Source organism: Pseudophryne corroboree, chromosome 1 (assembly GCF_028390025.1).
Source record: "Pseudophryne corroboree isolate aPseCor3 chromosome 1, aPseCor3.hap2, whole genome shotgun sequence".
NCBI lineage: Eukaryota > Metazoa > Chordata > Amphibia > Anura > Myobatrachidae > Pseudophryne > Pseudophryne corroboree.
In genome coordinates, this window is record NC_086444.1 from 39,449,761 (window position 1) to 39,474,642 (window position 24,882).

General features: G+C 48.3%; 1 protein-coding gene across 1 annotated transcript in view; it reads right to left on the reverse strand.

The window, feature by feature from the left end:
- EPG5 (ectopic P-granules 5 autophagy tethering factor) overlaps positions 1-24,882 on the reverse strand; it is a 170,633-nt gene that overhangs the window by 46,537 nt on the left and 99,214 nt on the right. Inside the window, exons 26-29 of the mRNA XM_063958355.1 lie at positions 21,355-21,529; positions 16,125-16,287; positions 14,652-14,794; positions 12,962-13,118 (exon numbers count right to left, since the gene is read on the reverse strand). Of these exons, the coding sequence (XP_063814425.1) occupies positions 12,962-13,118; positions 14,652-14,794; positions 16,125-16,287; positions 21,355-21,529 (638 nt within the window). The remainder of the gene's footprint in view (positions 1-12,961; positions 13,119-14,651; positions 14,795-16,124; positions 16,288-21,354; positions 21,530-24,882) is intronic.

Consider the following 24,882-nt stretch of genomic DNA (forward strand, 5'->3'; position numbering starts at 1 on the left):
GAAAGATGCTCTTGGCGCAGCTTAGATGCTCCGCCACAGGTAGCAGAGTGTACTTTCACCTAAATATTGCATCTCAGCCGCATAGTAGCCACATACGAAGCCGCTCGCGGTGTACCAGGGTTGCTAGGCTACAAAGGTTGTAAAGGAAGTGGTATAACATTTGTATGAAGACGTGGATTAGATATATGCAAACGTAGTGCGAGGAATGTCCGTGGCCGCATATTTTTAATGCCGTTTTGCTACTTATTCGCACGCAGATCGCAATGTAGTTCTGTCTCTATAAGGGTGCAAATATGACGCAAATCTGAAGAAATAAGATGCCTGGCGCAGCTAAGTCGCAGGGTCCCTGGCCATGTGGCGCGATTAGAGAAAAGGTGTTTGAGGACACATCTGTCATCTGTATATAACATGACTTGGGAACCGCGAGGTCTACAACACCTGAAAGGTGCCTTTGGCCTTCTGAAAACAGCAACTCCAAGAGACGAGTGTGCCCTTAAAGGGCCCCATACACTAGTACGATTTTACACAATTTCATACAATTCCGATATATCCGTCTGATATATTGTATGAAATCGTGTACAATCGTATGTGTTTTAGATCGTATTCAATCTGATGCGCGTCCCCGTGGCTGTCTGATACGATCCCCTAGGTCGTTGGTGCTGCACTAATGATATATCGGAATCGGATGGAAAAAGTGTGTTTTTTGTGCATGTGATATATGGCATGCGATGTATCACAGGGAAGTGTGACTGGTATTCTCAGCACACTCCCGGCCCCCGTAGCCCTCTATCCAGCCCATCAGATATATCTCATGGTACAATTCTATGGCGTACGATATATTGCATGCGATGTATAGCGGCTTCATCAATCGCATGCCATATATCTTATGCAAAAATAGCACAAAAGTACCAAATCGTATGGAATCACTCCCGGGAAGGTCCCGGGGGAGTTCAAGGGAAATTACATCCGACTTCAGCCTCAGATATATCGTTGTAGTGTATGGGGCCCTTAAGTGCAGATTATATTAAACACGGGAGGCCGATTCGGCTTGCAGCCTATGGGGGTATTCAACTGTAGTCGGAAACTACCGTCTTGTCAGAAAGAAGACAGTTTCCAACTTTTTCTCTAACGTCCTAAGTGGATGCTGGGGACTCCGTCAGGACCATGGGGAATAGCGGCTCCGCAGGAGACAGGGCACAAAAATAAAGCTTTAGGATCAGGTGGTGTGTACTGGCTCCTCCCCCCATGACCCTCCTCCAAGCCTCAGTTAAGTTTTTGTGCCCGTCCGAGCAGGGTGCAATCTAGGTGGCTCTCCTAAAGAGCTGCTTAGAAAAAGTTTTTTAGGTTTTTTATTTTCAGTGAGTCCTGCTGGCAACAGGCTCACTGCATCGAGGGACTTAGGGGAGAGAATTTCAACTCACCTGCGTGCAGGATGGATTGGATTCTTAGGCTACTGGACACCATGAGCTCCAGAGGGAGTCGGAACACAGGTCTCACCCTGGGGTTCGTCCCGGAGCCGCGCCGCCGACCCCCCTTACAGATGCTGAAGATTGAAGGTCTGGAAACAGGCGGCAGAAGGCTCTTCAGTCTTCATGAAGGTAGCGCACAGCACTGCAGCTGTGCGCCATTGTTGTCACACACTTCACACCAGACGGTCACGGAGGGTGCAGGGCGCTGCTGGGGGCGCCCTGGGCAGCAATATATAATACCTTTTATGGCAAAAGAATACATCACATATAGCCATTGAGGCTATATGTATGTATTTAACCCATGCCAAAAAAACTCCGGGAGAAAAGCCCGCCGGAATAGGGGGCGGGGCTTATTCTCCTCAGCACACAGCGCCATTTTCCTGCTCAGCTCCGCTGTGAGGAAGGCTCCCAGGACTCTCCCCTGCACTGCACTACAGAAACAGGGTAAAACAGAGAGGGGGGGCATATTTTGGCGATATTTTTATATATTTAAGCGGCTATAAGGAACAACACTTATATAGGGTTGTTCCCATATATATTATAGCGCTTGGGTGTGTGCTGGCAAACTCTCCCTCTGTCTCCCCAAAGGGCTAGTGGGGTCCTGTCTTCGATAAGAGCATTCCCTGTGTGTCTGCTGTGTGTCGGTACGTGTGTGTCGACATGTATGAGGACGATGTTGGCGTGGAGGCAGAGCATTTGCCGATAATGGTGATGTCACCCCCCAGGGAGTCGACACCGGAATGGATGGCTTTGTTTATGGAATTACGTGATAATGTCAGCACATTACAAAAATCAGTTGACGACATGAGACGGCCGGCAAACCAGTTAGTACCTGCCCAGGCGTCTCAGACACCGTCAGGGGCTGTAAAGCGCCCTTTACCTCAGTCGGTCGACACAGACCCAGACACTGAATCTAGTGTCGACGGTGATGAAACAAACGTATTTTCAAGTAGGGCCACACGTTATATGATCACGGCAATGAAGGAGGCTTTGCATATCTCTGATACTACAAGTACCACAAAAAGGGGTATTATGTGGGGGGTGAAAAAACTACCTGTAGTTTTTCCTGAATCAGAGGAATTAAATGATGTATGTGATGAAGCGTGGGTTAACCCAGATAGAAAAATGCTAATTTCAAAAAAGTTATTAGCATTATACCCTTTCCCGCCAGAGGTTAGGGCGCGCTGGGAAACACCTCCTAGGGTGGATAAGGCGCTCACACGCTTATCAAAACAAGTGGCGTTACCGTCTCCTGATACGGCCGCCCTCAAGGATCCAGCAGATAGGAGGCTGGAAACTACCTTAAAAAGTATATACACACATACTGGTGTTATACTGCGACCAGCCATCGCCTCAGCCTGGATGTGCAGTGCTGGGGTCGTCTGGTTGGATTCCCTGACTGAAAATATTGATACCCTGGATAGGGACAGTATTTTATTGACTATAGAGCAATTAAAGGATGCTTTCCTTTATATGCGAGATGCGCAGAGAGATATTTGCACTCTGGCATCGAGAGTAAATGCGATGTCCATATCTGCCAGAAGGAGTTTATGGACGCGACAGTGGTCAGGTGATGCGGATTCCAAACGACATATGGAAGTATTGCCGTATAAAGGGGAGGAATTATTTGGCGTCGGTCTATCGGATCTGGTGGCTACGGCAACTGCCGGAAAATCCACTTTTTTACCTCAGACCCCCTCCCAACAGAAAAAGACACCGTCTTTTCAGCCGCAGTCCTTTCGTTCCTATAAGAACAAGCGGACAAAAGGACAGTCATATCTGCCTCGGGGCAGAGGAAGGGGTAAGAGAGGGCAGCAAGCAGCCCCTGCCCAGGAACAGAAGCCCTCCCAGGGTTCTGCAAAGCCCTCAGCATGACGCTGGGGCCTTACAAGCGGACTCAGGAACGGTGGGGGGTCGACTCAAGAATTTCAGCGCACAGTGGGCTTGCTCACAGGTGGACCCCTGGATTCTGCAGGTAGTATCTCAGGGTTACAGGTTGGAATTCGAGAAGTCTCCCCCTCGCCGGTTCCTAAAGTCTGCTTTGCCAACGTCTCCCTCAGACAGGGCGACGGTATTGGAAGCCATTCACAAGTTGTTTGCTCAGCAGGTGATAGTCAAGGTACCCCTCCTACAACAGGGAAAGGGGTATTACTCCACGCTATTTGTGGTACCGAAGCCGGACGGCTCGGTAAGACCTATTCTAAATCTCAAATCTTTGAACCTGTACATACAAAAATTCAAGTTCAAGATGGAGTCACTCAGAGCAGTGATAGCGAATCTGGAAGAAGGGGACTTTATGGTGTCCCTGGACATAAAGGACGCTTACCTGCATGTCCCAGTTTGCCCTTCACATCAAGGGTACCTCAGGTTCGTGGTGCAAAACTGTCATTATCAGTTTCAGACGCTGCCGTTTGGATTGTCCACGGCACCTCGGGTCTTTACCAAGGTAATGGCCGAAATGATGATCCGTCTACGAAGAAGAGGCGTATTAATTATCCCTTACTTGGACGATCTCCTGATAAGGGCAAGATCCAGAGAACAGCTGGAAGACGGAGTAGCACTAACCCAACTAGTGCTGCAACAACACGGGTGGATTCTGAATTTTCCAAAATCTCAGTTGACCCCGACGACACGTCTGCTATTCCTGGGAATGATTCTGGACACGGTTCAGAAAAAGGTGTTTCTTCCGGAGGAGAAAGCCAGGGAGTTATCCGAACTTGTCAGGAACCTCCTAAAACCAGGGACAGTGTCTGTGCATCAATGCACAAGAGTCCTGGGAAAGATGGTGGCTTCTTACGAAGCGATTCCATTCGGCAGATTCCACGCACAAACTTTTCAGTGGGATCTGCTGGACAAATGGTCCGGATCGCATCTGCAGATGCATCAGCGGATAACCTTATCGCCACGGACAAGGGTGTCTCTTCTGTGGTGGTTGCAGAGTGCTCATCTGTTAGAGGGCCGCAGATTCGGCATACAGGACTGGGTCCTGGTGACCACGGATGCCAGTCTGAGAGGCTGGGGAGCGGTCACACAAGGAAGAAACTTCCAGGGAGTATGGTCAAGCCTGGAGATGTCTCTTCACATAAATATACTGGAGCTAAGAGCGATTTACAATGCTCTAAGTCTGGCAAAACCCCTGCTTCAGGGTCAGCCGGTGTTGATCCAGTCGGACAACATCACGGCAGTCGCCCACGTAAACAGACAGGGCGGCACAAGAAGCAGGACAGCAATGGCAGAAGCTGCAAGGATTCTTCGCTGGGCGGAAGATCATGTGATAGCACTGTCAGCAGTATTCATTCCGGGAGTGGACAACTGGGAAGCAGACTTCCTCAGCAGACACGATTTACACCCGGGAGAGTGGGGACTTCATCCAGAAGTCTTCCACATGATTGTTAACCGTTGGGAAAAACCAATGGTGGATATGATGGCGTCCCGCCTCAACAAAAAACTGGACAGGTATTGCGCCAGGTCAAGAGATCCTCAGGCAATAGCTGTGGACGCTCTGGTAACACCGTGGGTGTTCCAGTCAGTGTATGTGTTCCCTCCTCTGCCTCTCATACCAAAAGTACTGAGAATTATACGGCAAAAGGGAGTAAGAACGATACTAGTGGCTCCGGATTGGCCAAGAAGAACTTGGTACCCGGAACTTCAAGAGATGCTCACGGAGGATCCGTGGCCTCTACCTCTAAGACGGGACCTGCTTCAGCAGGGACCGTGTCTATTCCAAGACTTACCGCGGCTGCGTTTGACGGCATGGCGGTTGAACGCCGAATTCTAAAGGAAAAATAAGAATTTACTTACCGATAATTCTATTTCTCGGAGTCCGTAGTGGATGCTGGGGTTCCTGAAAGGACCATGGGGAATAGCGGCTCCGCAGGAGACAGGGCACAAAAGTAAAGCTTTACGATCAGGTGGTGTGCACTGGCTCCTCCCCCTATGACCCTCCTCCAAGCCTCAGTTAGGTACTGTGCCCGGACGAGCGTACACAATAAGGAAGGATTTATGAATCCCGGGTAAGACTCATACCAGCCACACCAATCACACCGTACAACCTGTGATATAAACCCAGTTAACAGTATGATAACAGAAGAGCCTCTAAAAGATGGCTCCCTACAACAATAACCCGAATTAGTTAACAATAACTATGTACAATTATTGCAGATAATCCGCACTTGGGATGGGCGCCCAGCATCCACTACGGACTCCGAGAAATAGAATTATCGGTAAGTAAATTCTTATTTTCTCTATCGTCCTAGTGGATGCTGGGGTTCCTGAAAGGACCATGGGGATTATACCAAAGCTCCCAAACGGGCGGGAGAGTGCGGATGACTCTGCAGCACCGAATGAGAGTACTCCAGGTCCTCCTTAGCCAGAGTATCAAATTTGTAAAATTTTACAAACGTGTTCTCCCCTGACCACGTAGCTGCTCGGCAAAGTTGTAATGCCGAGACCCCTCGGGCAGCCGCCCAAGATGAGCCCACCTTCCTTGTGGAGTGGGCCTTTACAGACTTAGGCTGTGGCAGGCCTGCCACAGAATGTGCAAGTTGGATTGTGCTACAGATCCAACGAGCAATCGTCTGCTTAGACGCAGGAGCACCCATCTTGTTGGGTGCATACAATATAAACAACGAGTCAGATTTTCTGACTCCAGCTGTCCTTGCAATATATATTTTCAATGCTCTGACAACATCCAGTAACTTGGAGTCCTCCAAGTCACTTGTAGCCGCAGGCACTACAATAGGCTGGTTCAGATGAAATGCTGACACCACCTTAGGGAGAAAATGCGGACGAGTCCGCAGTTCTGCCCTGTCCGAATGGAAAATCAGATATGGGCTTTTGTAAGATAAAGCTGCCAGTTCTGACACTCTCCTGGCCGAAGCCAGGGCTAGTAGCATGGTCACTTTCCATGTGAGATATTTCAAATCCACATTATGTAGTGGTTCAAACCAATGAGATTTGAGAAAGTCCAAAACAACATTGAGATCCCACGGTGCCACTGGGGGCACCACAGGAGGCTGTATATGCAGCACTCCCTTAACAAAAGTCTGGACTTCAGGAACTGAAGCCAATTCTTTCTGGAAGAAAATCGACAGGGCCGAAATTTGAACCTTAATAGATCCCAATTTGAGACCCATAGACAATCCTGATTGCAGGAAATGTAGGAATCGACCCAGTTGAAATTCCTCCGTCGGAGCACTCCGATCCTCGCACCACGCAACATATTTTCGCCAAATGCGGTGATAATGTTGCGCGGTTACTTCCTTCCGTGCTTTAATCAAAGTAGGAATGACTTCTTCCGGCATGCCTTTTTCCTTTAGGATCCGGCGTTCAACCGCCATGCCGTCAAACGCAGCCGCGGTAAGTCTTGAAACAGACAGGGACCCTGCTGAAGCAAGTCCCTTCTCAGAGGTAGAGGCCACGGATCTTCCGTGATCATCTCTTGAAGTTCCGGGTACCAAGTTCTTCTTGGCCAATCCGGAACCACTAGTATCGTTCTTACGCCTCTTTGCCGTATAATTCTCAATACTTTTGGTATGAGAGGCAGAGGAGGAAACACATATACCGACTGGTACACCCAAGGCGTTACCAGCGCGTCCACAGCTATTGCCTGCGGATCTCTTGACCTGGCGCAATACCTGTCCAGTTTTTTGTTGAGGCGAGACGCCATCATGTCCACCATTGGTCTTTCCCAACGGGTTACCAGCATGTGGAAAACTTCTGGATGAAGTCCCCACTCTCCCGGGTGAAGGTCGTGTCTGCTGAGGAAGTCTGCTTCCCAGTTGTCCACTCCCGGGATGAACACTGCTGACAGTGCTATCACATGATTTTCCGCCCAGCGAAGAATCCTTGCAGCTTCTGCCATTGCACTCCTGCTTCTTGTGCCGCCCTGTCTGTTCACATGGGCGACTGCCGTGATGTTGTCCGACTGGATCAACACCGGCTTTCCCTGAAGCAGAGGTTCTGCCTGGCTTAGAGCATTGTAGATTGCTCTTAGTTCCAGAATGTTTATGTGAAGAGACGTTTCCAGGCTCGTCCACACTCCCTGGAAGTTTCTTCCTTGTGTGACTGCTCCCCAGCCTCTCAGGCTGGCGTCCGTGGTCACCAGGATCCAATCCTGTATGCCGAATCTGCGGCCCTCCAATAGATGAGCACTCTGTAACCACCACAGAAGAGATACCCTTGTCCTTGGAGACAGGGTTATCCGCTGGTGCATCTGAAGATGCGACCCTGACCATTTGTCCAACAGATCCCTCTGGAAAATTCTTGCGTGGAATCTGCCGAATGGAATTGCTTCGTAAGAAGCCACCATTTTTCCCAGGACTCTTGTGCATTGATGTACAGACACCTTTCCTGGTTTTAGGAGGTTCCTGACAAGCTCGGATAACTCCTTGGCTTTTTCCTCCGGGAGAAAAACCTTTTTCTGAACCGTGTCCAGAATCATCCCTAGGAACAACAGACGTGTTGTCGGAATTAACTGGGATTTTGGAATATTCAGAATCCACCCGTGCTGTTTTAGCACTTCTTGAGACAGTGCTAATCCCATCTCTAGCTGTTCTCTGGACCTTGCCCTTATTAGGAGATCGTCCAAGTATGGGATAATTAATACGCCTTTTCTTCGAAGAAGAATCATCATCTCAGCCATTACCTTGGTAAAGACCCGAGGTGCCGTGGACAATCCGAACGGCAGCGTCTGAAACTGATAGTGACAGTTCTGTACGACGAACCTGAGGTACCCCTGGTGTGAGGGGTAAATTGGAACGTGGAGATACGCATCCTTGATGTCCAAGGATACCATAAAGTCCCCTTCTTCCAGGTTCGCTATCACTGCTCTGAGTGACTCCATCTTGAACTTGAACTTCTTTATGTACAGGTTCAAGGACTTCAGATTTAGAATAGGTCTTACCGAGCCATCCGGCTTCGGTACCACAAATAGAGTGGAATAATACCCCTTTCCTTGTTGTAAAAGAGGTACCTTGACTATCACCTGCTGAGAGTACAGCTTGTGAATGGCTTCCAAGACCGTCACCCTGTCGGAGGGGGACGTTGGTAAAGCAGACTTCAGGAAACGGCGAGGTGGATTCGTCTCTAGTTCTAACCTGTACCCCTGAGATATTATCTGCAGGATCCAGGGATCTACCTGCGAGTGAGCCCACTGCGCGCTGAAATTCTTGAGACGACCCCCCACCGCCCCCGAGTCCGCTTGAGAAGCCCCAGCGTCATGCTGAGGCTTTTGTAGAAGCGGGGGAGGGCTTCTGTTCCTGGGAAGGAGCTTCTGGCCGAAATGGACATAGCACTTACCCGTGATGCCAGTGTGCAGATATCCCTCTGTGCATCACGCATATAAAGAAATGCATCCTTTATTTGCTCTAAAGACAGTAAAACATTGTCCCTATCCAGGGTATCAATATTTTCAATCAGGGACTCTGACCAAGCTACCCCAGCACTGCACATCCAGGCTGTCGCTATAGCTGGTCGTAGTATAACACCTGTATGTGTGTATATACTTTTTTGGATATTTTCCATCCTCCTATCTGCTGGATCTTTAAGTGCGGCCGTCTCAGGAGAGGGTAACGCCACTTGTTTTGATAAGCGTGTGAGCGCCTTGTCCACCCTAGGAGGTGTTTCCCAGCGCGCCCTAACCTCTGGCGGGAAAGGGTATAAAGCCAATAACTTCTTTGAAATTAGCATTTTTTTTTTTATCGGGGGCAACCCACGCTTCATCACACACCTCATTTAATTCTTCTGATTCAGGAAAAACTATAGGTAGTTTTTTCACACCCCACATAATACCCTGTTTAGTGGTACCTGTAGTATCAGCTATATGTAACGCCTCCTTCATTGCCAAAATCATATAACGTGTGGCCCTACTGGAAAATACGGTTGATTCGTCACCGTCACCACTAGAATCAGTGCCTGTGTCTGGGTCTGTGTCGACCGACTGAGGCAAAGGGCGTTTTACAGCCCCTGACGGTGTTTGAGGCGCCTGGACAGGCACTAATTGATTGTCCGGCCGTCTCATGTCGTCAAACGACTGCTTTAGCGTGTTGACACTATCCCGTAATTCCATAAATAAAGGCATCCATTCTGGTGTCGACCCCCTAGGAGGTGACATCCCCATATTTGGCAATTGCTCCGCCTCCACACCAATATCGTCCTCATACATGTCGACACACACGTACCGACACACAGCAGACACACAGGGAATGCTCTTAACGAAGACAGGACCCCACTAGCCCTTTGGGGAGACAGAGGGAGAGTTTGCCAGCACACACCAAAAGCGCTATATATGACAGGGATAGCCTTATAATAAGTGCTCCCTGTATAGCTGCTTTAATAATATATTTTTGCCACAATTTTGCCCCCCACTCTCTTTTTTACCCTGTTTCTGTAGTGCAGTGCAGGGGAGAGCCTGGGAGCCGTCCTGACCAGCGGAGCTGTGTAAGGAAAATGGCGCTGTGTGCTGAGGAGATAGGCCCCGCCCCTTTTTCGGCAGGCTCGTCTCCCGCTCTTTAGTGGATTCTGGCAGGGGTTAAATATCTCCATATAGCCCCCGGAGGCTATATGTGAGGTATTTTTAGCCAAATTAGGTTTTCATTTGCCTCCCAGGGCGCCCCCCTCCCAGCGCCCTGCACCCTCAGTGACTGCCGTGTGAAGTGTGCTGAGAGGAAAATGGCGCACAGCTGCAGTGCTGTGCGCTACCTTTAGAAGACTGAGGAGTCTTCTGCCGCCGATTCTGGACCTCTTCTCGTTTCAGCATCTGCAAGGGGGCCGGCGGCGAGGCTCCGGTGACCATCCAGGCTGTACCTGTGATCGTCCCTCTGGAGCTAATGTCCAGTAGCCAAGAAGCCAATCCATCCTGCACGCAGGTGAGTTCACTTCTTCTCCCCTAAGTCCCTCGTTGCAGTGATCCTGTTGCCAGCAGGACTCACTGTAAAATAAAAAACCTAAGCTAAACTTTTCTAAGCAGCTCTTTAGGAGAGCCACCTAGATTGCACCCTTCTCGGCCGGGCACAAAATCTAACTGAGGCTTGGAGGAGGGTCATAGGGGGAGGAGCCAGTGCACACCACCTGATCCTAAAGCTTTACTTTTGTGCCCTGTCTCCTGCGGAGCCGCTATTCCCCATGGTCCTTTCAGGAACCCCAGCATCCACTAGGACGATAGAGAAAAGGCATTCCGGAAGAGGTCATTCCTACACTGGTAAAGGCCAGGAAGGAGGTGACTGCACAACATTATCACCGCATTTGGAGGAAATATGTTGCGTGGTGTGAGGCCAGGAAGGCCCCCACGGAGGAATTTCAACTGGGTCGATTCCTACATTTCCTGCAAACAGGATTGTCTATGGGCCTCAAATTGGGGTCCATTAAGGTTCAAATTTCGGCCCTGTCGATTTTCTTCCAGAAAGAATTGGCTTCAGTTCCTGAAGTCCAGACTTTTGTAAAAGGAGTACTACATATAAAGCCCCCGGTTGTGCCCCCAGTGGCACCGTGGGATCTTAATGTAGTCTTGGATTTTCTAAAATCCCATTGGTTTGAGCCGCTCAAATCGGTGGAGTTGAAGTATCTCACATGGAAAGTAACCATGCTACTGGCCCTGGCTTCAGCCAGGAGAGTATCAGAATTGGCGGCTTTATCATATAAGAGCCCATATCTGATTTTCCATACGGACAGGGCAGAACTGCGGACGCGTCCTCATTTTCTGCCTAAGGTGGTGTCAGCGTTTCACCTGAACCAGCCTATTGTGGTGCCTGCGGCTACTAACGAGTTGGAGGATTCCAAGTTGTTGGACGTAGTCCGGGCATTGAAAATATATATATTTCAAGAACGGCGGGAGTCAGAAAGTCTGACTCACTGCTTATATTGTATGCACCCAACAAGATGGGTGCTCCTGCTTCTAAGCAGACGATTGCTCGTTGGATTTGTAGCACAATTCAACTTGCACATTCTGTGGCAGGCTTGCCACAACCTAAATCTGTCAAGGCCCATTCCACAAGGAAAGTGGGCTCATCCTGGGCGGCTGCCCGGGGAGTCTCGGCATTACAACTCTGCCGAGCTGCTACTTGGTCAGGGACAAATACGTTTGCAAAATTCTACAAATTTGATACCCTGGCTGAGGAGGACCTTGAGTTCTCTCATTCGGTGCTGCAGAGTCATCCGCACTCTCCCGCCCGTTTGGGAGCTTTGGTATAATCCCCATGGTCCTGACGGAGTCCCCAGCATCCACTTAGGACGTTAGAGAAAATAAGAATTTACTTACCGATAATTCTATTTCTCGTAGTCCGTAGTGGATGCTGGGCGCCCATCCCAAGTGCGGATTGTCTGCAATACTTGTACATAGTTATTGTTACAAAAAAATCGGGTTGTTATTTGTTGTGAGCCGTCTGTTCAGAGGCTCCTACGTTTGTCATACTGTTAACTGGGTTCAGATCACAAGTTATACGGTGTGATTGGTGTGGCTGGTATGAGTCTTACCCGGGGTTCAATATCCTTCCTTATTGTGTACGCTCGTCCGGGCACAGTATCCTAACTGAGGCTTGGAGGAGGGTCATGGGGGGAGGAGCCAGTACACACCACCTGATCCTAAAGCTTTATTTTTGTGCCCTGTCTCCTGCGGAGCCGCTAATCCCCATGGTCCTGACGGAGTCCCCAGCATCCACTACAGACTACGAGAAATAGAATTATCGGTAAGTAAATTCTTATTTTTAGGTCAGAAACTGTTCCGACCTATTCAAAGCCCCTGCCTTTTTTCCGACAAGTCGGCAATTCCGATTTGTTGGAAAACACGTGGAACGGCGGAATAGCCGCGGATCCACGTGTTTTGTCGGATTCCGGGGCCAAATCCGACAGGTTTTAGACTTTTAGCCCAGTTTCCGACAATGTCAATCCGACTTTAAAAAAAGTCGGATTGGCATTGTTGGGAACGTCCAAATCCTGTCGGACTTGGCCGCCCCTTGAATACTGCATTGTCGGATCCTTTCCGTCGGAAAGGATCCGACAAGCATTGAATACCCCCGAGGTATGAGCGGAATCGGTCTACTGTAACTGGAGTTGAATATCCGCCAAACTCTTAGGAGCCAATTCTGAGTTGGACACATCCATTGCCGCAATTGCGTCCGGGCGCCTCAAAGAACATTTCCGTGACACTCCACGCAAGTCGCATCTTTATCGCACGACCGCCATCCAGAAACTCGCGTTTCGCTACATTCCCTAGAGATGTGACTCACAGAGCTACTTGCTCATGCGGAGGCAGTGTCCAGTACTTGCGAAGGCTGCAGCAAATGGCGAGATGCATTCGCATTTTCTCCTACGTCCAACTCAGGATCAGCCATTGTGTGTATATTGCGTCCTGTGGGGAGATGACTAATGTGCTATCATTTTATCCAAAACATTTAGACTGTTGTGCGAGTTACAGTTACACCAATGGCGCCCATAGCGTTCCCTGTATCTCAGAGAATTATGGATTTGCATTTACAGTAACACACAAACCGACCCACCTGCCCCAATATTTCGATGCAAGAGGTGAAGAACTGCCGGGAAGGGGGGTGACGCTGGGTTTCATCGCACACAAACTCCACAATGGCAAAGAACGTCCCGATCCCAATTTTCTGTATCTCCAGCGGGGACTGCACTTTATATGCGTTCACCAGAGCCCTGTACAGGCGAAGCCCAAACAGCAACACGTTACATCAACCATAAGGGACCCTTATACGTAAAGTGGAGTCATGAGCGATTCTTAAACCAGATGGAGAACTTTCTACTAACAAGCATGAAGAACGGGAATTATTTACTACTGTACTGGGAAACACAGAGCTGGAAACAAAGGGGCCTATTTACTAAGCTTTGGAGAGACATAAAAAAAAAAACCGCCAACCAGCTCCTAACTGTCATTTTTCAAACCCAGCCTGTGACATGACAGTTAGGAGCTGATTTGCTGGTAATTTATCTCCGTCTACTTTATCTCTCTGCAAGGCTTAGTAAATACACTCCATTTGTTTGATAAATACATACATCATTGCTCTCGGTGCACCAGCTCCTGAGACTCCGCTAGCGCTGACCATCTTTTTTTTTTAACCAAAAATGTGACTAGGATGCACCACGAAACTGAAACTGTGCTGATTAATTCTATATGCGACACTTGTATATACTGTATGTGTGTGACTCCGAATCTGTATAAGAAGTGCTACAATGTAGCAGCTGCGGCATTTGTCCACGTCAAGTTCCGTTGAGCTCCATACACAGACTCAGTCGCACACAGATATACAAGTGTTGCATATCAAATGGAAAAAAAAGGCCCGACGCTAACAGAGCTGCACGGGACCTGGCGGCTCACCTGCAATAGGTATATCGCTCTGCATGGTGTATATAGGCTAAGTGTTAGAAATAAACTGGTAAAATCAATCTGCATTCACATTTACATATACCCCGGATATTCTGCTACATCCACGCTGGGGGACACTGCTACCATGAGACACTGGAGGTTACCACTGGAACTTTAAGAGAGCTATAGCTTTAAAACAGAAGCTCCTCCCCTCTACAATCCACAGAAGGCAGTGCTCTTTAAGTGCCCTTAGGAATTGCGTTACTTCTGTTGGGGCAACCACTGCAGCCTATGATAGCCATAGTTATTTTCTGTTGCCGTATAGAAAACTCTTGCCACAAGATCAGAACACTCAGCTCCTGAAATTTCTGTGCTGCTGTGAGCATTCAAACGATCAGATTGTTCCTTTATCTCTGCTTGCAAACTTATGCAAATATTCCCATCAAGCGGTATAAACTTCATCAGCCCTATGGCTTTAGAACACATGAAATGACAACACAATTCTACTAGACAGAGGGTGTAATTCAGACCTGATCGCAGCAGAAAATGTGTTAGCTAATGGGCAAATCCATGTGCACTGCAGGGGGATGCAGATGTAACATGTGCAGAGAGAGTTAGATTTGGGTGGGTTGTATTGTTTCTGTGCAGGGTCAATACTGGCTGCTTTATTTTTACACTGCAATTTAGATTTCAGTTTGAACACACCACACCCAAATCTAACTCTCTCTGCACATGTTACATCTGCCCCACCTGCAGTGTACATGGTTTTGCCCATTAGCCAACAAATTTGCTGCTGCGATCAGATCTGAATTAAGCCCAGAGTTTGTGCAAATTCACTGGGAATGACATTCTATAGGATAACTCACGTTATAAAGTTCTCCAGGTGGACAGCCGTTTCTATAATGTTTAGCTGAGTTGGTTTAGTGGATTCAGCCTGTAGCTGTTTCATCTCTCTCCGCAGAATGTGAAGCTGCTGGCTCACAGATTCTTCCATCTGCATGCCTTCAAACTAGACAAGAACTAGTGTTATTTAATGATCATTTAGAGGTGTTACAGGTACCTGAGAACCAACCTGTCTCCCTCAAAACTCAATTATAGAGTGATTCTAACCAGGGTACTATCTAGAAATGAGTGGACCCCAGGGGAAGGGAGCACTAAGCCTCTTAAACGCTATCCTATATTTACACAAACCAAAACACAAAATCAGTCATATCTCTCAGTCTGCGGCTTCCTGCTGCCTCCATTCCCCTCCTCACATTATGTCACATGCAGCCCTGTCCTCACTAACACATCACTCATCTCCTGATATACTCTGTGCTGCTGGGGACCCTGCTCCTCCCACTATATAACTCTCAGTCTGTGGCTTCCTGCTGCCTCCATTCCCCTCCTCACATCATGTCACTGCCCCTGTCACATGCAGCCCTGTCCTCACTGACACATCACTCATCCCCTGATATACTCTGTGCTGCTGGGGACCCTGCTCCTCCCACTATATAACTCTCAGTCTGTGGCTTCCTGCTGCCTCCATTCCCCTCCTCACATCATGTCACTTCCCCTGTCACATGCAGCCCTGTCCTCACTGACACATCACTCATCTCCTGATATACTCTGTGCTGCTGGGGATCCTACTCCTCCCACTATATAACTCTCAGTCTGTGGCTTCCTGCTGCCTCCATTCCCCTCCTCACATTATGTCACATGCAGCCCTATCCTCACTAACACATCACTCATCTCCTGATATACTCTGTGCTGCTGGGGACCCTGCTCCTTCCACTATATAACTCTCAGTCTGTGGCTTCCTGCTGCCTCCATTCCCCTCCTCACATTATGTCACATGCAGCCCTGTCCTCACTAACACATCACTCATCTCCTGATATACTCTGTGCTGCTGGGGACCCTGCTCCTTCCACTATATAATTCTCAGTCTGTGGCTTCCTGCTGCCTCCATTCCCCTCCTCACATTATGTCACATGCAGCCCTGTCCTCACTAACACATCACTCATCTCCTGATATACTCTGTGCTGCTGGGGACCCTGCTCCTCCCACTATATAACTCTCAGTCTGTGGCTTCCTGCTGCCTCCATTCCCCTCCTCACATTATGTCACATGCAGCCCTGTCCTCACTAACACATCACTCATCTCCTGATATACTCTGTGCTGCTGGGGACCCTGCTCCTTCCACTATATAATTCTCAGTCTGTGGTTACCTGCTGACATCACTACACAGTGCTATTGGGGTTTGGAGCCTTCCACTAACTCTCAGTTAGGAAACATAAAATGTATACTCATTTGCCCGTTACCTATACTAGTAAGTGGTGTAAGGTACGAGGACCCCTCACCTTGACCATCACAACAGCCGGTCCACTGCAGGACTTATTTAAATTGCTGCGGCATTCCATCTTCATTTCAATCTGCTCCTCCCTGTTGATGTAAAGTTTGGGGATTGTATCGAGCATCTCGCTGTCTAAGGCCACTTGCTGGGACTCCCGCATAGAGGCAGTTCTGTGACAAAGCAGAGGGACTGGTTAGTAACCAGGAACCATTGCTCAACTCCACTACACCAACAAATGCTCGACCGTAACGAACATCTCATTGTAGGCCAGATGTATCCAGCTGCGTAACAAGTGGAGAAGATGTCCATAGCAAGCAATAAGCCTCTACCTATAAAATGCAACCTAAAACCTGATTGGTTGCTATGGGCAACTTCTCCACTCTTTACTCTGTTTGATACATCTCCCCCTATGTGTATACTCATCGGCGGAAACAATGACCTTTCCGGATCTGGGCCCAAAAGTTATTTTCGGAAAGAAGGGAAAAATAATTGCAGGTGCCCAGGCACCAAGCATTGCTAATGACAATAATAATAGTAACCTCTGCATTTTACCATGAGGTGCTTGGCATAATTTTTGGCCAAAAATAAACGGGTCCATCCACTGCGTCCAGGTGTCCTCATCATCAGGTGGGTCCCTAGCAAGTTTAAGTCCAGGGCACGGAACCCCACCACACACCCCTTCCCAATGTTAATAGGAGTTACACAGATAGTAAAATAATAAGGTGGTGAATTAAATATTACATGTACGTGATGCCTTAAGGTAGCCGAGCTACACTAACCCAGGGGCCCAACGCCCCTAACTCACCCCTAAAACTGACAAATTGAAGACATTTATTCATGACTCACCACCATAGTGCCTTTCCCAATATGCAATCTGCAAATGCAAGGAACACAATCCTAATTAAAAATACCCAGGGCAGGTGGGAGGGGTGCTAGTCAAGCTGAAGAAGTCTCCTCCTTCAAGTGCATGCAGTGGGTGGGTCAATGTATTTTTGGGCAAAAGTTATGCCATGCACCTCATGTTAAAGTGCAGAGTATAATGGGGGTCATTCCGAGTTGATCGCTCGCTAGCAGTTTTTAGCAGTCGTGCAAAGGCATAGTCGCCGCCCACGGGGGAGTGTATTTTCGCTTTGCAGGAGTGTGAACGCTTGTGCAGCCGAGCTCTGCAAACACATTTTGTGCAAATCAAGACCAGCCCTGTAGTTACTTATCCTGTGCGATGATTGCTGCGACGCATGACATGGTAATGACATCAGATACCCGCCCAGCAAACGCCCGGCCGCGCCTGCGTTTTTCCAAACACTCCCAGAAAACGGTCAGTTGACACCCATAAACGCCCTCTGTCAATCTCCTTGCGTTCGGCTGAGCGATTGGAATCGTCGCTAGAACCAGTGCAAAACCACAAAGGACTTCGTACCCGTACGACGCACGTGCGCATTGCGGAGAATACACATGCGCAGATTAGCCATTTTTTTCACTGATCGCTACTCAGCGAACAACGGCAGCTATCGATCAACTCGGAATGACCCCCAATATGATTATTGTTATTAGCAGTGCTTGGTGCCTAGCGTGTGCATCTGCTATTTTTCTTCTTTCTGTGTAGTACTACAAGTCTCAGCAAGCCTTGTCAGCAGCCAAGTCTGTAGCGCTACACAACAGGAAGGCCGCAGACTGCCAGCCTTGATCGTAGGAAAAGAGGTTAGAAACATTTTGTATTATTCTACGTCCGACAGAGATAAATTTATATCAGGGGTAGGCAATGTGCGACACTTCAGATGCTGTGGAACTACATATCCCAGCATGCCCTGCCAAGGTAAGTTAAGGCAGTGGCAGGGCATGCTGGGATGTACAGCAGTGTAGGGGTGTCGCTTGTTGCTACCCCATATGTACATTATACTGATGTATTACGAGAACCTCAGGGAATCCAGCCAAGAGATGGAAATGCAATGGGGGTTTTGTTTTCCGCAACAATATCTAAAAGGGGGTGGTCTTCAGTATGCCGGCTGTCGGGATCCCGGCGCACAGTATACCGGCGCCGGAATCCCGACAGCCGGCATACCGAAACTTATTCTCCCTCGTAGGGGTCCACGACCTCCCTGGAGGGAGAATACGTGCCCACAGCGTGGCGAGCGCAGCGAGCCCGCAAGGGGCTCATTTGCGCTCGCCACACTGTCGGTATGCCATTGATTATAGTATTCGTTCAGCATAAAGGGAAGGCGTTTTCTCCTAGCTACTTGCATGCCCTTTCAGGGGTGTAGTATGGTATGCCGGCGGTCGGGCTCCCGGCGCCGGTATGCTGGTCGCCGGGAGCCCGACCGCCGGCATACCATACTACACCCCTAAAAGGGCATATAAGTAGCTAGGAGAAAACAAATAGATACTAAAACAAGGCGCTTGTGACAATGTGTATTATATTTTGCAACAATTTAAATGTTGCAATGCTGTAGTGCAATACCTGTAAAAAGAAAAGGATTAGTAATGTTTACAGCTCCTTTTAGTTAATTTTCAGTCCGGCTTCTTGTCCCATTAAAATCTCTGTACGGGGTGACGGTGACACTATCTTTCCCTATACTACCCACCTTGTATACAGCAGTGGTGGGACGAGATCCTTATTCCAAGCGGTGAGATGGGTGACCGACGTTGCATACAGGAATCTCTGCCTCCAGTGTAGCAGCTTGTGGTGCAGCAGTAGATGGGTGCAGGTGGGTCCTTCCTTGACGGCTCTTGTCAGATACTTTCTGGTCAGAGGTGGGTGGGGGAACCAGCAGACTCCTGGATAGGGTTTGCTTCTGGTGTCAAAGCTTATGGTCCAGTCCTCTCATTCAGGACCCACCCTGTTGTATAAGGACTCACACTTGTCTGACAAGTGTGAGTCCTTATACAACAGGGTGGGTCCTGAATGAGAGGACTGGACCATAAGCTTTGACACCAGAAGCAAACCCTATCCAGGAGTCTGCTGGTTCCCCCACCCACCTCTGACCAGAAAGTATCTGACAAGAGCCGTCAAGGAAGGACCCACCTGCACCCATCTACTGCTGCACCACAAGCTGCTACACTGGAGGCAGAGATTCCTGTATGCAACGTCGGTCACCCATCTCACCGCTTGGAATAAGGATCTCGTCCCACCACTGCTGTATACAAGGTGGGTAGTATAGGGAAAGATAGTGTCACCGTCACCCCGTACAGAGATTTTAATGGGACAAGAAGCCGGACTGAAAATTAACTAAAAGGAGCTGTAAACATTACTAATCCTTTTCTTTTTACAGGTATTGCACTACAGCATTGCAACATTTAAATTGTTGCAAAATATAATACACATTGTCACAAGCGCCTTGTTTTAGTATCTATTTGTTTTCTCCTAGCTACTTATATGCCCTTTTAGGGGTGTAGTATGGTATGCCGGCGGTCGGGCTCCCGGCGACCAGCATACCGGCGCCGGGAGCCCGACCGCCGGCATACCATACTACACCCCTGAAAGGGCATGTAAGTAGCTAGGAGAAAACGCCTTCCCTTTATGCTGAACGAATACTATAATCAATGTTTTCAATCTTGGGGGCATATTCAAAGGCAGCACAATTTAGAAAAAAAAACACGGCACCGGTTTAGATTGTTTTCCCGCAGCCGCAATGTTATTCCTATCAGTTGCCAGGAAGTAATACAGCCGGGCTTATTTCAATAGGAATTAACGCAGAATTCGCGCAGCCCCCAGCAGGTCCAAAAGTCAAGAAAATCCCCATTTTATGTTGAAAAGGTCAGAATGTTCCTCAGAACCCTTAGATCTCCTCCCCCCCATTTCCTCCAATGATTAATTAGGCAATTTGAAGTTACCTAAGCTTATTTATCCCCCGTTCAGATTGCCATTGCTGGATCGCACCCCCTGGGAATTGGATACGGGTCCTTCCCGGTTGCCATGCTGGGGCGGGGACATTGGCGGCATCAGGGGTGGGTGCGGACGCGGCGCTAGAGATGAGATCATCTCCATGCCGCCACTCCCTAAGCTGTAAACGGGTACCGGGTCGCATCCACCGGGTAACCCGTTCACACTGCGCCTGACCCGGTAATAACCAAGGAATAACCCTACTTTTTTTCTGGGTTCAATTACCGGGTCAGGCGACCCGGGAATTCGGCAGTGACCCGTTCACACTGCACAGCGACCTGGGAAAATGCCGGCTAGATACCGGGTTATTTGTGCAGTGTGAACGGGGTATCAGTCCAATAATTACATGTCATTAATGCTCAATTAAAAAAAAATTAAAAAACGCCCTCAAATGACCTCAGAATAAACATTTCCGGTAATTTACGCACCCAGATTTATTTAAACTAACAATAATTGCTTTTTATACTTTCTTTACACACATTTAAAGTGGCCAAAAATGACCTCAGAATCACCTTTTACTTGTTTTGGGGTTTTTTTTGCATTTTTCGTTTCATTTGTTACTTTTTGTTGCATTTTTCATTTAATTTGTTTGTAGTTAAACGAAATACATTTGCTTTGTTTACCTAAACTAAACAAATGCACAAATCACCTTTTAATGCATTTTAAAAGGCCTTTTTTTCTAGGGGACAGTAATAAACATTATTGCTGTTACCCAATATTTAAAACCAAAAAAATAATAGGTTACAGGCTGTTTAAAAAAGAAATCTTCCGTGATTTTGCAGTAAAATGACCATGATTTTTTTCATTTAAATTGGTTATCACAGGTAATCGGAATTGCGCATACACTCTCCAATGAAAATACGGTCGCGATGTCCGCAGTAATTAACGTGAAATTCTCGCGCCCAACTGAATATGCCCCAAGTTGTGTGAGGTCACAGTCACACGTCAGTGCGGCAGTCTGGCCTTTAGTTGCCCTAGGATGGCAGGAAGAGGCACTGCATCAGGCCAACACTGCAGTCTCATCAAGTCGGGGTAGTTATCAAAACCAACACAAAGCTCATCTAGCCTTCTCTGCTGCACCTAGGTGCACCAAGACTTATTAGCATAGACCCTTCATCTATTGTTCTCCGCTGCAATACAATACAGAGAGAACAATACAGCAGGGTATTAAGTCATTACAGCAGGGGATTAAGTCTGACTGCCCAGTCTTAGTTAATCCTATGGAAGGTGTATACCCATTATAATGGCATTTTCCTAGTTAGAGCACAATACAAAATCTACTTGACTACTACAGAATAAAGCGCCTGACTGCGCCCATAGTCTCTACCCCACATGACCTCATACTGTACATGACTCTCACTTGGCGTGCTGCTGCAGGATGGTCAGATCTTTGTGTACCAGCTTCATGGCTTCCTGCGTGTTGACGTAACAAGAAGTTGGGATGACTGGCACAGGTGGCTTCATGAGTTGCAGGGTGACGCCTGGGCAGGGGGGATTGTGCTTCTTCAGGTTCTTTAGGATTCTCTCTTTGGCGGCTGAAAAAACACAAAGTGTTCACTTAACAAATCTCAGGTCGAAGATTGCGGTCATAGATCTGCAGACGCCTAAATTGTGATCCTGTATGTTGTCCCGTCTCCGTCATGCACAGCGGGAGCCGGAGCACGCGCCTAAACTGCTCGCTAACCCTCCCCCACCTCCTCAAAGTTAAATAAATAAAAGCGTAGGTTGCCACCTCCCCCCCAATTAGTACCCAGCACTGAAATAACCCTCCCAGGTTAAGTATAAGGCCCATTTTCTAGCCAGGCAAGTAGTTCTGGTTGGTATCCGGTCTATGGATATACACTTAAATGGTCTACAGTCAATAGGTAGACCACTAATGGTCGACATGCATTAAGTCGACAGGGTCAAGAGGACAACAATCAAAAAGTAGACAGGGTCAAAAAGTTGACAATCAAAAGGTCGAAACATGTTTTTTAGGGTTTTTAAAACTTTTGCTGCATTTATTATCCATGTAACAAACTATTACTTGTAGTAACCTTGTGGCGGGCACAGAGAGCCCGTGAGGGGATGTAATTCATCGAATTGGGGTAAAAAATGTTTAAAAACACAAACAACCAAAAAAAATTTGTGTGGCGACCTTCTGACCCCGTCGATCTGATGACTGTCTATATTCTGTATCACAACCGTTGTGGTTGTTCCCTGCTGGAACTTTTTTGCCTATTTCGCCCACTGCACAGGTAATCACCAGACAATAGGGTCACACTGAAAGTGATAAACGCACTAGCCAACCAGCTCCTAACTGTCAATTTACATATTGGAGCTGAGTAGCTGGTGAGTTATCACCTTGCACTTATCACTGCTTTATCACTTCCTTATGCCGTCTCCAGGCTTAATACATCTGCCCCATAGTGCCTTCCCACCCATGTACTGAAATAGCAAGGAGTCACACTGCCTAGTGATCACCAGACTATGGGCCTAATTCAAGGTTGAACGCAAATTTACAAATCTGGGCGTGAACCAGGGGCATGCAGTGGGTGTGTGTACCTGGCTCCTGGGCGGTGCATACGCATATCTGCAGATAGGCAAACAAAAAGTACAGGAAAAACCAATGCAGATTCTGGGCAGGTATAGAGCTACGCACACTGGGGGAAATTCAGACCTGATCACTGGGCTGCATTTTCGTACAGCTTGTGATCAGGTGTAAACTGCGCATGTGTATGCACCGCATACACATATGCGGTGCATACACATGTAAGAATCCATTCGCACAGGCGAACGCAAGGACATTGACAGGGAGAGGGCGTTGTGCAACTGACCGTTTTCTGGGAGTGCTTGGAAAAACGCAGGCGTGTCCAAGCGTTTGCAGGGACGGATCCGGACGTAAATTCCGGTCCCGGACAGGCTGAAGTTATCGTAGCGGCTGAGTAAGTCCTGGGCTACACATGCGTTCGCACACTTGCAAAGCTAAAATACACTCCTCTGTAGGTGACGACTATCTGATCGCAGCGCTGCAAAAATCCTTCGATAGCAATCAGGTCTGAATTATCCCCACTGTTCAAGTCACTATAATGGCAGCAGTAACATCGATGGTTGATGCGGTTGCTTCACAATTAGTGAATATTCGCACACATCTGATGTTGTTTAGTAGAATCACACACAGCTTGTGCGGTCTCACCATTTTATCTGCAGGTTTTTGACCCTTATGCATTCTGAATTTCAGGTTTATTCCTTTGTTTTATGTTGGTAAGTGAATCATTCAAACTGTTCATGCATTACAATTCCGGATATTAGTAACATATGCACTTTGCCCTGTGTTTGTAGATTAATTTACTGGAAACACTAAGGCAGAGGTTCTCTTAGTGCAAATGAACGCTAATCTGCAAAAAAACTGCAGTAGAATTGCTTCTAACGCTAGTTTGCGCAGCTTTCCGGGTGACTCCTATTTTGTGTATTGGGATTTTTTTGTGTTAGTTTGCACTGTGGGCGAGTATTTTTCTTTGTGTGCAGATTTGCGTTCACTTTGCAAAAGTTTGCAACTTTGCTTTTGCTAATACATTTGCCTTCAACATTGAATTAGGCCCTATAAGTACTAAGGGGCTCCAGCATTTGAAAGAGACAAGCCCAATTTTTATAATAATGTAGGTGCAGCAGAATTATGTGTAGCCATGTTGGGGAACATCTCCCCCTATGCTTGGACTACGTTACTTTCCTGTAGTGCAGGGGGATAATGTCTGGTGATCAGTATGAACACCAGATCTGCGCCTTTATATGGGTAAGGGTACCCCCTATCTTTATACATTATATGGTGGGGGTAGACAGATGGATTCATTTCCCTCTCTCCACCGCTTTCATTGTGCGCACCATCAGCGCTTCCTATGATGGCATCAACGGCTGCAGGGAGTCCTGACCCGTCACCTGAACTAGTTTGGACAAAGACATTTACTTTTTGGGGCCACAATACCTGTCGTATCATAAGCGCACGCAGGGGGGGTTTCAGAGTACCTGGAAACCCCCCCTGCCCGCCAATCCATCGCACAGCACATTGGCTGTTTCCTTTTAACTTTCTTTTCGTGGTGTGGGGAGAGATGGTGCAGAGCGCAGGCTGCTGTGTCAGTAACGAGACAGCTGCCTGCTCTACACACAGACAGGGAGGCTGGTTGACTGTAGAGGGAGCTGCAGCGTCAGCGCACAGCCCCTCTAAGACCTGCAGCTGGGAGCCGCTGGTGGTGTTTCCTGGAGCCGCAGCCAGATAGACAGGTGTGTGTCTCGCCACGCGTGCGGGGGGAGGGAGGGTGATCTTCATTAAATAATGCCTACTAGATAATTTTTTTGTGTGTGTGCAATGTGTATGTGGTGTACTCAGGGCCGGTTCATGCCCGCTCTGCGCCCCGGGCAGGAAACGGGGCGTGGCCTAATACAGGGGGGGGGTGTCAGTTACGCCCCCTGTACATTACTAGCGCCTTGAATGCTGAGCAGTGCGCGATAACGTCATCGCGCACCGCTCAGCAAAGGTACTCTCCACGAAGGGAAACTAAACGCGTAGCGTCTAGTTCCCTTCAAAGGAGGCGGGGACACAGCGGGCAGCGGAGGCGGACGGGGGACACAGCGGGCAGCAGTGGCGGATTTGCCACGGTGCGGCGCCCTCCGGATGGCGCCAGCGCCCACCGGAAGGCGGCGCCCCGGGCAAAAGTCCTGCTTGCCCGTGGCAAGATCCGCTACTGGGTGTACTACAGTATGTGTGTGTACAATATGCATGGTGAGCATATGTGTGTGTGCTGTGCTATTTATATGTGTGTGTGCATTGTGTTTGAGTGTGTGGTGTGCAATGTATGTGTAGTGTGCTGTGTTTGCAATGTGTGTGTGGTGTGCTTTGTATATGAGTGTGTCC